At 38.4% G+C, this 15,171-nt stretch overlaps 2 protein-coding genes and 1 long non-coding RNA gene across 5 annotated transcripts; 1 reads left to right on the top strand and 2 right to left on the bottom strand.

Annotated features, from left to right (window-relative positions):
* Positions 1 to 1,131: 1,131 nt before the first annotated feature.
* Positions 1,132 to 2,199, bottom strand: LOC137727015 (uncharacterized). Its single transcript, XM_068465967.2, has one exon. The coding sequence runs from the start codon at positions 1,953 to 1,955 to the stop codon at positions 1,257 to 1,259; it is 699 nt and encodes a 232-aa protein (XP_068322068.2). The 5' UTR covers positions 1,956 to 2,199; the 3' UTR covers positions 1,132 to 1,256.
* A 1,093-nt stretch (positions 2,200 to 3,292) lies between these two features.
* LOC148696666 (uncharacterized) lies at positions 3,293 to 5,568 on the top strand. The gene is made up of 4 exons (XR_015963026.1): positions 3,293 to 3,400; positions 3,482 to 3,566; positions 4,666 to 4,728; positions 5,525 to 5,568. It is a non-coding gene; the product is annotated as an uncharacterized LOC148696666 (long non-coding RNA).
* A 3,014-nt stretch (positions 5,569 to 8,582) lies between these two features.
* Positions 8,583 to 14,969, bottom strand: LOC137725902 (copper-transporting ATPase RAN1). Of its 3 annotated transcripts, none has more exons than XM_068464740.2 (9): positions 14,378 to 14,969; positions 12,494 to 13,108; positions 11,646 to 12,075; positions 11,021 to 11,346; positions 10,727 to 10,785; positions 10,283 to 10,625; positions 9,872 to 10,072; positions 9,529 to 9,786; positions 8,583 to 9,207 (listed from the first exon to the last, which is right to left on the bottom strand). In XM_068464740.2, the coding sequence occupies exons 1-9, from the start codon at positions 14,675 to 14,677 to the stop codon at positions 8,731 to 8,733; spliced, it is 3,009 nt and encodes a 1,002-aa protein (XP_068320841.2). In that variant the 5' UTR covers positions 14,678 to 14,969; the 3' UTR covers positions 8,583 to 8,730. The 3 variants fall into 3 exon arrangements, with proteins under 3 accessions (XP_068320841.2, XP_088550156.1, XP_088550157.1); XM_088694030.1 differs by having other exon boundaries at positions 12,494 to 13,214; positions 14,378 to 14,512; XM_088694031.1 differs by lacking the exon at positions 14,378 to 14,969 and adding an exon at positions 13,324 to 13,501 and having other exon boundaries at positions 12,494 to 13,214.
* Positions 14,970 to 15,171: the final 202 nt, after the last annotated feature.

Below are 15,171 nucleotides of genomic sequence, written 5' to 3'. Positions count from 1 at the left end.
AAGGGTTTCGAGCTGCCCTCCATATACAATTCCTCTGCTTGGCGTACCTAGAAAATATAATTACAAAAATTAAAGGAAATTAAATGTAATATAATTAAATATAATTACAAAAAATTAAAGGAAATTAATTTATGAAATTAAATATAATATAATTAAATATTTAAAATAAATTGTGAAAACACTTACTTCTTCGTAGTAATTAGCACCGTTTGCATGTCTATTTGCGGCTGCTAACAGTGCTTGATGCCATTTGTTCAAACTTGGCTGAAGATGTTTCTTCCATCTTGAAGAACAACTCTCGTGGTTTCAGGTATTCGGTGGAGTGGTGCCTTCATAGAACTCTAAGTATTTTTTGGACACACGAGTCCAAACACCTTCACTTGTTTGAGAACTCCCCCTCACATATTCTTCCAACACCCATCTCTAAGCCCTACAAAGAGCTTCATCTTCTTTTCGGTTCCAAACCCTACCGTTCATTGTAGACGAGGCCATTTGAAAATTATTGAAAAAAATGAAGGAAATATTTTTGGAAGAGGTAAGAAAATATGAGAATTGAAATGATGTAGGAATGGTTTAGGTATTTATAGGAAAAAAAGAGAATTTTTTAGAATTTTTAAAAATAATTTTGGCCCAAAAAAAAAAATTCAAAAACCAATGGTAACTGGCTGGCTGCTTGGGCCAATTGGTTGGTCCTTTGGCCCTTTTTTTTCCAGTGGAGCTCACGAGCCCTTTGGCCTGGCCCTTAGTTGAAGATCGTTTTTGGGCTATTTTCAGTCCTCTAGTCCTTTGGATCCTTCGGTTAGAGATGGCCTTAGGGTTTTTGGCTTTTGTTTTGTTTTGCTTTGGCTCATCTGTTTGGTTGGGCCTGTTGTGGGATTCAAATTTGAGTATTGAGCTTTATTTGTAATTGGATCCCAGTTTGTAAATGTTTTTTTTGTTGTGGTAATGAATGGTTACCTTTGGACCGCAAAAAAGAAAAGTGGACATAACATGCAAAGAATTTGTAGCTAGAGTTAAGAGCATTTATTTACGCAAGCACATTATACAAGTGTATGATCCCCTTCTTTTTCCACTACCGCTTGTATTATGAAAATGAAAATAAAGTAATAGTATATCGTGCATATATGAGCAAAATCTGAAAATGATGTCTTCATTATTCTAATATTACAGCATAAAACATTAACGAATAATCAAAGAGAAATTTCCATTGCTTTTGTTTTTTATTTGACCTAGTCATGAATATGTAGTACTTTATTCTAACTGGAGAAAAATTCCCTCGAATATTCATGCAAAGCTATATCTTCCTGATCCATGACAAAACCATCCACAACCTCCACACTTTGCATAGGATTATAATTAACACTACTCGACGAATATTGAAACACATCGTTACCACTACCGCTAACATTGTCAATCGGATACATTTGTTGTTCCCCTTGATGTAAGTGTTGGTTTTCTTGCAACTGTAGCAGCGGTTGTCGTTGTTGTTGCTGTACTTGTAGCGGCGGCTGCGCCAACCGCTGCAATTGTTGATGATACTGGTAGTTATAGTTATGATTGTCAAAAGGTGCCACTACAGAGCTAGTCACGTTATTATTGGATCCAAAACTCAAGTTGATCGGACCCTTTTGGCTCCCAAAGGAAAGGGGTGTGCTAGAAGCAGCACAACCTGTGAATTGTTGCACCAAATCTCGAAAGTTGTTGGCGTTGGCATTGAGGAGGGTGATGGGCGTCTTCTTTGAAACCCTAGACCTCCTTCTGATGGGTTTTGACACACTTCCTGATGGCGTGAGCTGGCCCCCACTAGGGCTGCTGGGGCTGATTTCTGTCACAGTAGGACTACTTGTTGTGACAATAGTGGAATCAGAAAACCCTCCACTAATGGGTGTTGTTTTCTGCCCATTATCCATGAGGGCTTGTTGGTAGTATTGCCCCCACTCACTAGAACTTGGCATATTTGTACTTTTGATGCCTGCAATTGAATTGCCTGTAAAATAACTTACAACAGAGAAACTGGTTGAATGTTTACTTACATAAGAGTGACTGGATGCCGATGAATCCTAAAGAGGATGAGTTCCGAAGAAGTACCGATCTTAAGATAATAGAGAAGCACCGCCAGAGTTTCAACGGTGCTTTTTAGTGGTGGGCGATTTATGTCACTCTATTGTGTTGTGAAAGGAATTATTAAGAAGCCTTACATCTCTATTGGATTTATAGGCACTTTTGGTCAATATTAAGACAAGTCTTTAGTTGACCTTTCAATTCATAGAAAGAAAGATGCTGATGGCCAAAGCAAGCAGTGCTTCCTGGAAATTACTTGTGTTATTATCAAATGAGGTGATCACGGCCACATCACTATCGGTCTCCAATCAATTGGTGGAGCGAATTTTGAGATGGTATACGCTTCTTTGGTCAGAAAATTGTGATAAAGAAGCTAACCACGGTTAGAAAAAACTTAATTAATTAAAGGGTATTCCTGCTTTATCAAATTAAGTTTCAGATTAGGAGATTTGCAACTTGGCAACTTTGCATGTGTGAGTTGGTTTGATATGAGACATGCTAATTAATTTCTTTGACTTTACTTGAATATATATTAGAGTTTAATTTCCTCGGTAAACTATGAGATTAGGGATTTTATATGGAAATTGATATTAGTACTCTAAAAATCTCATTCTACACTCCAAACTTTCTATATTAGGAAAGAAAAATACATTTGTGAGGAGTGTAGAATGAGATTTTTGGAGTGTCAGTAACACTTCTCTTTCTATATTTTTAGTATATAAATTCACATCAAATAATATTTGCTGTTTATTACAAATAAACAACATAAATAAATATTAAATACATTTGTAAAAAGACATGATCTGGTTTGCTAAGAATGTTAACGCTTGCAAGTCACCGTATAATATATATACATATACATATGCATATATATATATATATTATATCAGTAATTTTCAATAAATATGAGACATGCTGATTAAAGTGGATGTTGCCATTGCAATTAACCAATTAATATTGGGAAAGGGATTGTAACAACCCGTCCCGGAATTTAAAGAACGAAAAGGGTATTTTGGTAATTTCACTTTTGTTGTAGGATATTTGTTTGAAATGTGACTTTGTGGCCTTAAATGGTGTGCCATGTCACCCCCCCCCCCTCTGATTTTGTCCCCGGCCCCATTTCCATTTTCTTTCTCTCCCTCTTCCTATCACTGCACCCAACCCTCCCCGAGGGTAGCTTGCACACCCACACACATACCAACTGTCTCTCTCTGATTTCCCTCACCTCTCTTGTCCCTCTCCCTCATCTGTGTGTGACAACTCCGGAACTTGGACGCTATGAGATCCAGTGCAAAGGTACAAAGGAAAAACCGGCGAGTCTTCACCACCTCTAATCATGGTAAGCTATTAGAACCTTTTTTATCGTGTTTAGGAGTGATTTTGAGATGTCTTTGAGAAGTTTTGTGGTTTTTGGATGAAGAACACCTTGGGAAGACTTTCCCCAGTTTCCTGTGAGAACCCGTGGGTTTCAAAGCGTTTTCCGGCCACCTCATGTCTTGAAATTGGTACGAATCTCTTCCTTATTCCTTGGGCTTCAATTTGGTATATTGCACGACTTGTTTTAGTTAGGTTTGGGGGTTGAATGGAGCTTGGAAAGCTCTGGTTTCCTTCTTCGCGAATCCGGCTTGAAAACCGGATCAACCCAACCCAGAATTTCGAACCCAGGCCCAAACCATAACCAAATTTGGGCTCAAAACCTAACCCAAGGCCTTCGACCCACTAAGCCCAACCCAAGCCTTTAGGCCATGTAAGCCTGGCCCGAACCCAAATGGCCTTAGCCCAGGAACGAAGCCCAACCCAGAACTGAATTGGCCCAAAACCCAGAACAGGACTGGCCCAAACACAGAACCCAGTTGGCTAGTGGGCCTGGGCGTAGGCGCACGTGGGTGTCTGCCTTGGCCGGCACGTGGAGCACACGCGCTTCCACCAAAGGTCCAAAGGTACTGTGCTTTGCCGCTGTCCACGGCGGCGCCGGCGACCCAAAATGGCTTGTAGTGGCGTGTGACCGTCGAGGCCGCCATCCCGCGATGGCACGTGGTGGTACCCGAGGTCCCCCTTATGTTTTTGGATGTCCTGAATTCGTTTATGACGTTCGTTTCTCAAAATTCAATCGTTATGATTGAGTTTTATTAATTGGAACCATTATGTGTTTAGGTGTAATTGTTTATGGAATTTTCGTCCTCTTTTGTTTGCACGGCTCTTTGCCAATGGTGTAAGGTGAGTGGACACCTTCCAAAATGCATATTTTACTATCAGAAATGCGTACATGAAAAACATGATTTTATGACTACCTCGGCCCAAAACCCAGAACCGGACTAGCCCAAACACAGAACCCAGTCCACACGTGGGTGCCTGCCTTGGCTAGCGCGTGAAAGCACATGCGCCTCCACCAAAGGTACTGTGCTCCGCTGCCGTCGCCACCAGCGACTTTTTCGGTAACCCAAAATGGCACATAGCTGTCAGGGCCACCACCCCGTGGCGGCACGTAAGGGTACCCTAGGTCCACCTTATGTTTTTCAACGTACTGAATCCGTTTATGACGTTCGTTTCTGAAAATCAATTTTTATGATAAAGTTTTATTAATTGGTACTGTCATGTGTTTAGGTGCAATTGTTTATGGCGCTTCTGTCCTCTCTTGTTTGCACGGCTCTTCACCAACGGTGTAAGGTGAGTGAACCCCTTCCAAAATGCATATTTTACTATTAGAAATGCATACATGAAAAGCATGATTTTATGACTACGTTTTATGCAACGTTTATGAGTGAATTGGTTACCATGCTTTATCAATATCATGCTTTATCGACTTTACGTCCCTTGTGGTATATATGATTGATGACTATATACATACTTGTGAACGCGGTTTTACAATATGACGTTTTAGCTACTGAACTCTTATTAAGATAGTTACACACACACACACACACACATACATATATTAAAAATATTATGTTAATGTTCTTATGTACTTACTTGGTGGTTATTCAAATGATCTGGCTACGAGCGAATGGTCCTGCATACAGGCGAATGATACATTTATATTGGCTTCGGCTGTGGGTTGTGCCTACAGGCGGAAAATACTTATATTGGCTTCGGCTGGGGGTTATAATGCCTACAGGCGGAATATACTTATATTGGCTTCGGCCAGGGGTTGTAGTTACGGGCGGAAGATATTTATATGGCTTTGGTTAAGCGTAGGTTGTTGGCTTCGGCCGGGAGATACTTATATATGGCTACGATCGGGTGTGGGTTGGTGACTTCGGCCGATTATGATAACATTGTTAAGCACTATATATGATATATGTTTTATGAAGCTTTATGGCATGCTAGGGTTTTCGGAAAACCTATTACATATTATGCTATACAAGTTTTCTAAACATGGGGGTTAGTATGTTAAAGATTAACTGTTTTATTACTATGTATATATCAACTTGGTCTATTTATGTTTTGATTTGCGCCCCCTCAGGACTTAGAATCGAGGCGTACAATCCCGGCATCAAGGCACTCCCGCATCAGCATCTTCGAGTCCTCTCGATGTAGGACCCATCCTTTTGTTCATTCAATTTTATATTATTCTTTTTTAGTGTCTCGGTTTAGTTGTATACTCTGAACACGTTCCATAAATGCACATTCATTATAATTAAATTTACAAGTTTTATTTATGTCGGTTAATTGTTTCTAGTTCTCATGCATCCTAATATGGCTTCGTCACCTTCGGGTGTCAGCTAGCACGTGTCTACCCTGGTGTTTGGAGAATATTAGGGTCAAGCGTGTCAATTTTGGATCATTTCCGGATCCCTTCCACCTAATCTTCTTCATCAAATTATCCGGGCCCTTGAAATTTGATCCAACGGCTAAAAATACAGGCCCACTTTAAAAGTTATAATAATTTTAGATGTTGAATCAAATTTCAATGGCCTGAATTATTTGATGAGAATGATTAGGTAGAAGAGATCCGGAAAGGATCCCTATCCTTAATTTGAACTCGGCAACCTAATACTCGGTCAATTGTCATTATCAAAGTTGATGTCAGATATGATCTGTTAGCAAATGACATCGATTATGTTATTTGCAGCGATCTTTAATCCTTTTGTTTATAGTTAATAAATCAACACGAACTTTTAGCGACAAAGTCTCACTCTTTGCGTTTCAGTACTGTTTCATGTCTGAAAAGGCTTGGAAGTTGATGCTATCCAAGTCTGAACGCAATTCTGATTTTTCTTACTTGCTGATGAAGCTTTTGAAGCTTTCCACAACAGCAGAAATGATTTAGATAGCTTCTGGAATTCAATTAATATATCACTGATATAAGACATTACGGTTTTTTATTTACTTTTTTCTTTGCATATGTAGAAAATTTGTTATCCAGAGATTCATAAACTAAGTTACTTCGGGGAAATTATATATTATCTGGAAAACTAGTGGACCCCATCCACTAGGATTGGCTTGTAGGGCAAATTTTCTTACATTTGTGTTTGACCAATATATACAATCCAGATCCTTTGAACATGTCGTATGTCTTTTAGTTTGTTGAAAAGAAATACATCATGTCACCTTCCCATGGATGTTGAAGATAGCAATTTTTGTAATATGGACTGCGATATGATGTTCCAGTGACCATTTGTTCAGTCTTTTTTTTTAATTGATTTTCACACTATTTCAGCCTTTTGCACAATTTTTTTGTGCCTCACATATTTTTTTTATTTTATTTTTATTGTTAAATTAAATAAATCAAATAAAAATAACGTACGAACTTAAACAGTGGTGTGTGAGAAGAAAAAAAATATATGTAGTTATAATTTCTTTTGGTTTGGTACTGGAGGTGATTCACTTAGACTAAACTAAGACAACTAGCTACCAACTATTTTTGGTCACTGGCATAGTGGATAAAAACTCATAGTTAATGAAAAAACATACATTCAAGGTTATATAAACTCTTCGTTTAGAAAAGAATTACCCATGTGCGTTCTAAATCAGATATTTTACAATTGTTTAGGTTGAGCAAGTTGAAAAATATTTTATTTTTATTATTATTTGTTGTATATATATGTATATGTTGCTAATTACGAAAGGTAGACGTGCGAATCCTCCGTTGTTTTAAAATGTTTCTTTTTGCTTAATCTTTCACTTATTTGATGTTCCGAATTGGATGTGTGTGAACGAGCATCGGCTGCTCACTGAGAAGTACCTAACCTACCGTACAAATTAAGGTTGGTCATATAAATTTATGTCAAATAATTAACCTAAAGAAAAACATAATTAATGATATAATCTTTTATTCTTTCAAGAACAAAACCCCATGCTTATCAAGGATTGTTTTGACCAGCAACCACATCTGATTTTTTTTTCTTAGTTTTGACTTGGTCTAGGACTGCTAGAGCCTAGAAGCCAAGACTGACATGAACACTTGCCACAACCTCTTTCGCTCCATGACCTTGAGGTCTGACAGATTACGAACCACACACGTCCAAGACTTTTGTGTAAGGTGTAAACCTTTAAAGATCATGGGGAGCAGGGTTCAATTTTCTTCCCACGTTGTCGTTCCTTGATATTGAAAAGGAAGGATAATGCAATCTGACGCAAAGACAAATAACGCTCTTTAGGAGATTCACCAGGAAGAAAAATGTAGAGGAAAAGTCTTACCTCCTCACATTTAAGGATTTTTCTTCATTTAAATAATGTTATCTCAACAAATTACAGATTAACACATATGCATACATTTTTTCCTTTTATAATTTTATAAGTCGTACCATAGGGATTGAATGTGAAAAACAAAGTGTCGGCCGTCGACTACTTAACATGCTCCATGTCCTTCACCTGGGCTTAGGATCAGCAGCGTAATTAAACTTACGCAAGCGGAGTTAAATTTGTGGTTAATTTGTGCAAGGTGCATGACTTAGGATTCATACAGTCGACCTCATTTAGTGAGATAAATCTTCTTGTTGTTGTCATTTTGGTAAATCACTTCATTATAGGTGTTAATTTGTGGTTTGTAAGAAGTTTTTCCTCTTTACAGATGATGATCTCGCTACAAATAAATTGTAGTTTGACACGTCCACAGATTTTTTTTATTTTTATTTTGAGAAGTCACTTCATTATAAATTTCTAAGTGCTAATTTGTGATTTGCAAGCAACCTCCTCTTTACAAACAACTATCTCTTTACATATAAATAACAATCTAACACAAGCATAAAAATTTCTTTTGTATATTTTAGTATGTCACTTCATTACAAATGTTAATTTGTGATTTTCCAAAATCAATTAGCTGCTTCTCTCTCATTTTCACAAACCATAAAAAAACTTGCAAATCTTCCCCTTCCTTTCGGTGTTTATGTTGCCAACAAGGTACTGGATGGTGAGCATGGTAAACCAATAATTCCTGGAGTTGGTTCTCCTTCTCCAAAACCTACCACTTACCAAGTATCTTCATACATAACGTCTCTCTTTGGAAAAACTCAGGTAAACACAGAACCTCTAATTCTTTCCAATGAATGTCAAAAATCAAATCGACGAGAAACGAAACAAGAAAGAAAGGGAACTTATTATACAAGTAGAGGGCATTTACAACGAATGAGGCATAAAATTACACCCCATCACAAGCACACAAGGAGAAAACGTAATGCACAAAATTGGGATAAAGTCCAATTCGAACTATTTATCCCGTTTTACTTCCTACTCTACAACTATTTCCAGTATGGCGGTAAGTCTGGGTTTTCTGTACCTCCTAAGGAGCAAAGAAGAGCATACAACACTTACAGATGACATAGCCATGCATGCACCGGCTGCCCATGGCGGCAACATGATCCCCAGCGATGGGAAGAAGACCCCTGCGGCAATAGGTATTGCGATCACATTGTACGCCATGGCAAACACGTAATTCAATCGAATACGAGTAAAGGTTTTCCTTGAGAGATCAATGGCTGTGATTACGTCTTCCAAGTTATTTCTCATCAGCACGTAGTCAGCTGCTTCAATTGCAATATCCGTCCCCGCCCCAATTGCCATACCAACATCAGAAGCAGCTAGGGCAGGAGAGTCATTGATTCCGTCACCAACCATGGCAACTATACTTCCATCTTTTTGGAATGAACAAACCACATCAGCTTTTCCAGCCGGCATTACCTCTGCCCTCACGTCTTGAATGCCAACCTGCCCAGCAATGTATTCACATGAATGTCAAACGTCTACGCAACTAAAACATAGAAATCATATGACTAAACGTTACCAAATCATTATTAAATCCCTTTTTTTTTTTCAGAAAAGGAAATAACCGTACCCGCTTGAAGTCCAAAAATAATCTCCAACTTTCAGTTTATACGAGACACTCTTTAGTTCATATAAGGTCAAACATGATTGCATCCAAAACCAAATGAAAAATGTAACTCGAAATAAAAGCCAAAGTTGCACATTTTTTTCTGTCAAAATTATCAGATCTTAGTTTGACTAATGGATAAACAGATATATACTAACCTCCTTAGCAACAGCTTGTGCTGTCCTCCGATTATCCCCAGTAACCATGACTGGTATGACACCCATCTTACGTAGTCCTTCTATCACTATGGCAGCTTCTCTTTTTAGAGGGTCCGCAACCCCCAAAACACCAATTAAATTGCCTTCATATGCAACAAGTATGCCTGTCTTTGCACTTTCTTCCAGCTCTACTACAAAGTTCTCTACATGTGTAGGAATGTCGATTCCACTTTCACTCATCAGCTTCCTATTACCGACCTGTTTAGGATACAATACTTCCAATAAGCAACCATGGATGGTGAAGCATATCAGGATGGAAGCCATATGGAAATTTAGAACTCACCAGAACAAGTTTTCCATCTATAAAGCACTGTATACCTCTTCCGGGCAAAGCAGAGAACTCTGAGGCATCAAAAAGCCATCCAGAAAGTGTGGTGTCTTTGCTCTTGTTTGGGGCATCGTTAGTTACGGAAGGCTCATCAAAAAAGTGAAAATGGCGTGCATATTCCACTATTGCTTTTGCCAATGGGTGTTCACTGCTAGCCTGAGCCAACAAAAGGAAAATATAAAAAAAATATATTAGCGGACATAAAATAGCTGTCAACTTTCTGCAGTTGAATGTTTAGAACTTTATATTAAAGCATGTAACAATATTAGATGTCATATTTCCAAGGGCTACCAGAGAAAACATTTGAATTAAAAAAACATAATGCTATAGAAAGAAGGTTTCTCTGGAGAGGTAATAGAAAGTTACCTCTGCAGAAGCCACCAATTTAAGAAATTCTCCACGATCCATTCCCGTGAAAACTTTTACAGTAGTAACTGTCGCTTTTCCCTGGGTCAGCGTACCAGTTTTATCAAATATCACATACTTGATCTTCTGAGCTCTTTCCAAAGCATCTCCCCCTTTTATCAGCACACCATTATTAGCCCCAACCCCCGTTGCAACCATGACAGCAGTTGGTGTTGCCAAGCCCAGTGCACAAGGACATGCAATTACCACAACCGATATGGAAAACATAAGGGCAAATACAAAGTGATTTCCGTTTTCAGGGAGCCACTTTTCTGGGTAAGCTCCAAAGGCTCCAGCAATATACCTAAAGCGAGAACATACAAGTTATCGATAGCTGGCCTAAACATTCTCAACTTACAAATTCACTAATTATGCGAAAGACCATAATAAATACGGTGAACTTACCAACCCAACAATGTCAACAATGCCAAGGCAACTACAGTAGGGACGAAAATGCTAGCAATCTGCAGTTATGGAGAGATGGAAGACATTAGTTGCACTTTACTTTAAACTTTACAGAAGTTAATGAATTAGCTTTTGTGGAAATAAAGAAGGGCTAAAAACTATAGGGGGACTTGGCAACTTCTCACAAGCAACTTTATAAGAAATAATTCCATAATACCCTTGAAAATGATATTCATATATAGCATAAGTATCACATAGAAAAACTAATTCAAAAACTACATTTCCAGCACTTACAAAATCAGCAAATTTCTGAATAGGAGCTTTGGACATCTGAGCAGTCTCGACCAAATTAATTATCTGACTTAAAACAGTATCGGATCCAACTTTTGTAACTTGTATGTGAAGAGCTCCATGTAAATTTATCGTTCCTCCGATAACTAATGAATTTACTTCCTTTGAAACAGGTATAGCTTCACCAGTCACCATACTCTCATTGACATAACTTGAACCCCACACAACCATACCATCAGCAGGAACTTTGGTACCAGGAAGAACTTTTAACACATCCCTGGGCTGAATCAGCAAGGCATCAATTTCCCTTTCTCCAATGACTTTCCCACCTAATAAACAATTTAATCAAATTAGCCACTTATCTAGAATTTTATATTCAATTCCACCATAAACTTTGATTTGGTTAAAGAATGATAACAATATCAAATATTAAAACATAGGGACATGAAATATCAATCGGTAATGGAGGAAGAAAAATGAAAAACAAAACAAACAAACAGAATGATTGGTTAAATTATGATAACAATATCAAATATTAAAACACAGGGACATGGAATATCAATTGGTAATGGAGGAAGAAAAATAAAATATGAAAAACAAAACAAACAAACGGAACGGAACAATGTACCTTTATCTTTGACAATTAACAATGCTGTAGCTGGAGCAAGTTCTATCAACTTCTTGATGGCATCTGATGTTTTTCCTTTTGCAAGGCACTCCAGATATTTCCCCAAAAGTACAAATGTTATTAGCATGGCACTTGTTTCAAAGTATGTTGGAGACCAGAAGCCAGTGACTGCACCATATAGAAGTGCGCATACAGAATAGAAGTAAGAGGCCGAAGTTCCCAATGCGACCAAAACATCCATGTTAGTTGAACCATTTCGTAAGGCTCTGGCAGCTGCAATGTAGAAGCGCTTCCCAATAACAAACTGAACAACACTGACCAATGCCCACTTCAACCAATCACCCATTTCAAAGGGCCCACATTTCCAGAGCAGTAACGAATAAAGAAGCGGGATATGAGGACAAACTACTCGAATGAAAAAGATAGGAATCTGGAGACAATTTATTTATGTCAGTTAACAGATTTTAAAAGTAATATATACATATCTATACTTAGTACTTATGCATGCATACATAAAAAACATAAGAAAATATTAGGACTAAGTGTCTAAAGGAGCTCCCAATAACCAGTGTCTCGATGCATTCTGAATGAACTACTTAAGAAACAATATGCTTCTGTTTAGAAAATTGAACTTTAAAATTAATTAACTTAATTTCTCTTATGATAGAAGTGGTCTGTTCAATACTGTACTGCTATCAGGCAAATTAGGCAAATTAGGCAAACAGAATTGAACAAGAATGAAGGGAAGAGGAAAAAACTAAGGGTATGACATATAGCATAATCATGGGTCATTTTTTCTATTGATAAAGCATATAACCATGTGCATGTTAAGAAAGAAATATACTCACACTGAGAAGCAAACTGCAAAGAAACAGCCGAAACATATTTGAGGCTTCATTGATATCTTTAGAAGTCATTCTTGTATAAGGGTTTGCCACTTGTAGTTTAAATTTCTCATTGCTTGATTCCTGAATCTCATCCACCAAGGATCTAGAAGTGACAACTTCAGGATCAAAGAGGATTTCAAGTTCTCTTGAAATCCTGTCAACATGAAAATGTCTTACCCCTTTCAAATTGCTAATTATGGCTTCTAAAGTCTCTGCATCCATCTCGCTGAATACGCCAGCAACTCCAAGTACGATTTTATCCTGTTGACTACTCTGTACAAGTGATGCATCAAAACCAGCATCTTCAATGGCATTCACTATCTCATCTTTACTAATTACCAGAGGATCATACTCCACTTCCCCTAGTGAAGTTGCCAGGGCTACTACAGCTCTTTTGACCCCAGGAAGCCCTTTTAGAATACCTTCAACAGAGTTCACACAGGCAGCACAGGTCATACCTCCTATTGAGAACTGACCAGACAGGGTACCATGTGGCTTTGTTCCACTTGCACTGGGCTCAGGTATAACCTCTGCCTCAAACCCAGCATCTTCAATTGCATTCTTGATGTCTTCATCCTGAATGAACAGCGCTAAAGTAGTCTCAGTAACTAAAAACCTCCGTACTTCTCAAAAACAAGTTGGTAAGCAGTATACAATCATGATTATCCCCTCAAGCAATCAACTGAAGAACACACAAGGAAGATCAAGGATTAAGAAAGTTGGCCAGAACTTTACTCGAGAAATTTCCAAGGAAGGGCAACAAAATATTTAGAATTAAATTGGCAACCTACCAATCATATAAATCGTTTGAACGCTTCTGTGTAGTTCATAGGAACATCACCCATTACAACGGTCGAAAATAACCAATTCAGCCAACAAGTGCAGATACGATGCAGGAAAATAGCAAGCAAAGCCTAGTATCCAACTTTTTGGAGCAAGTACTAGTGAAAGTAAAAATGTGAAAGAGTCCTGATTTATTGAAGTACAAATTACATAAGAGCAAGGAGAGTTTCAGAGAGAAAGTTTGCACATTTATAGTACTAATGGCATGTAATCAGCAGCTTCACTGATTTCAACAATTGCTGATTCAAATGCAGGTTTCTTACATTATCCGGATTACTAACAACCTTACATTATCCCGGAATAGGGCATATGTTATATCTGAGTCATCCTTATTCAAAATTTACAAGAAAAGTGTCCACCAAACCAATCACAATTTTTTTTTTCAAAATGCACCATATAAGACATAATTTGAGTCCAACAAAAAGTAAATGTGTGTGTGTGTGTGTGTGTGAGAGAGAGAGAGAGAGAGAAAGCCCATCATTAAAGAGGGGATGCGGAAGAATAATCTGTCACTTTAGCCTAATTCCTATCATGATTGCAGCTCCAAGTATATAAAGTAAAACCACATAATAACTGAAGTACCAAATAATTAACCCTTAATCATGATCCAGTCCAACATAAAGCATAAACAAAAAACAAGCATGATCAACCAAAATTCGATCCTAGGATTATTCGAGAACGACACTAATCCTCAGTGTTTTCGAACACTAAGGAACACCAAAACAACTACCAAAGCTCAAAATTCACTAACCCATGATACCATCCGCCTTAAGATCAACACTCAAATACAATTTAAAAAGAAAAAAAACCAAACTTTTTAAAAATTAAGCAAGCAGGACTAAACCGTACTTCAAAACGCCCAAAACCAACTAACAAAAGCTCAAAAAATTTCGAAAACGGACACGAACCCAATTGCCCAATTCAGCCAGAAACACCCAAAAACCCAGCAAAACCCACCAGCATTCAAAAACCACATCCGATCAAAAGCTAAATTTGACTAACCTTGACCAATCTCGGATCAAAAACCACATCGGCCCTGTTCTGGAGCAACGCCACGGAGGCCGTGAGAACCCCATTGACGCTCTGCAGAGCACCTTCGACAGAATTCGAGCAAGCAGCACACGTCATACCAGAGACTCTGACTTGAACCCTCTTCATCCCCGCTTCAACTCCCTCCGAATTCTCATACGAATCCAGGAGCCTCACGTCCTCCAAATCGCCGAAGTCGCCGGCGGCAACCATCGACGTCGGAGCTCGGGCGGAGACTTGGGTAAGCTGGAGGTCTCTGGGACTCGGCGCCATTGTAAGGTACCGAGCCGATAGAAAAAAAAGACAGAGAAATTTATACAAAAAAAAATGGAGCGAATTGTAGAGAGAAAAAATAGAGATTGTTTTTGTAGAGAGAGAAGGGGAGGATGGAGGAGACTTTTCCGAGGGAGATGGTTGAGACAGCAATTTTCTAACCAAAGTCTTGGGAGAGCTGGTGGGGAGGGAGGGTGGCGTTTTTACGGTTTTGCCCTTGTGTATTTCTGGTAATTTGGTAATTACAAATATGAGGAGTTGGTACTGCCCTTCTGGGAGTTGTACTTCCCACTTGGGTGGTCTTTGTACCGCACGAAGGAGGTGGCTTCAAGGCCAATGTGGCGTGTGTATTCGTAAATACAATAAAACGTGTCTTGGTTAAGTTCGTAGGGAAACTTCAACTTGTCAATGTCCTAATTGGACTTGAATTGTTTGCGTATGTTTCTCTTCTCCCGTAACGGATTACACAAACAACACAACTTCGAAAACAAAAA

This window comes from Pyrus communis, chromosome 5 (genome assembly GCF_041283825.1).
Source record: "Pyrus communis isolate YQ-2024b chromosome 5, ASM4128382v1, whole genome shotgun sequence".
NCBI lineage: Eukaryota > Viridiplantae > Streptophyta > Magnoliopsida > Rosales > Rosaceae > Pyrus > Pyrus communis.
This window is presented reverse-complemented; position numbering and strand designations above follow the sequence as displayed.

Excerpts from the sequence above, each read along its gene's own strand:
- LOC137727015 (XM_068465967.2), bottom strand. The coding sequence starts at position 1,955 with ATGCCAAGTTCTAGTGAGTGGGGGCAATACTACCAACAAGCCCTCATG.
- LOC137725902 (XM_068464740.2), bottom strand. The coding sequence starts at position 14,677 with ATGGCGCCGAGTCCCAGAGACCTCCAGCTTACCCAAGTCTCCGCCCGA. Across the intron at positions 11,347-11,645 it reads GTTAATTGTCAAAGATAAAG|GTGGGAAAGTCATTGGAGAA; the intron begins GTACATTGTTCC and ends ATTGTTTATTAG. Across the intron at positions 10,786-11,020 it reads TTCAGAAATTTGCTGATTTT|ATTGCTAGCATTTTCGTCCC; the intron begins GTAAGTGCTGGA and ends CCATAACTGCAG.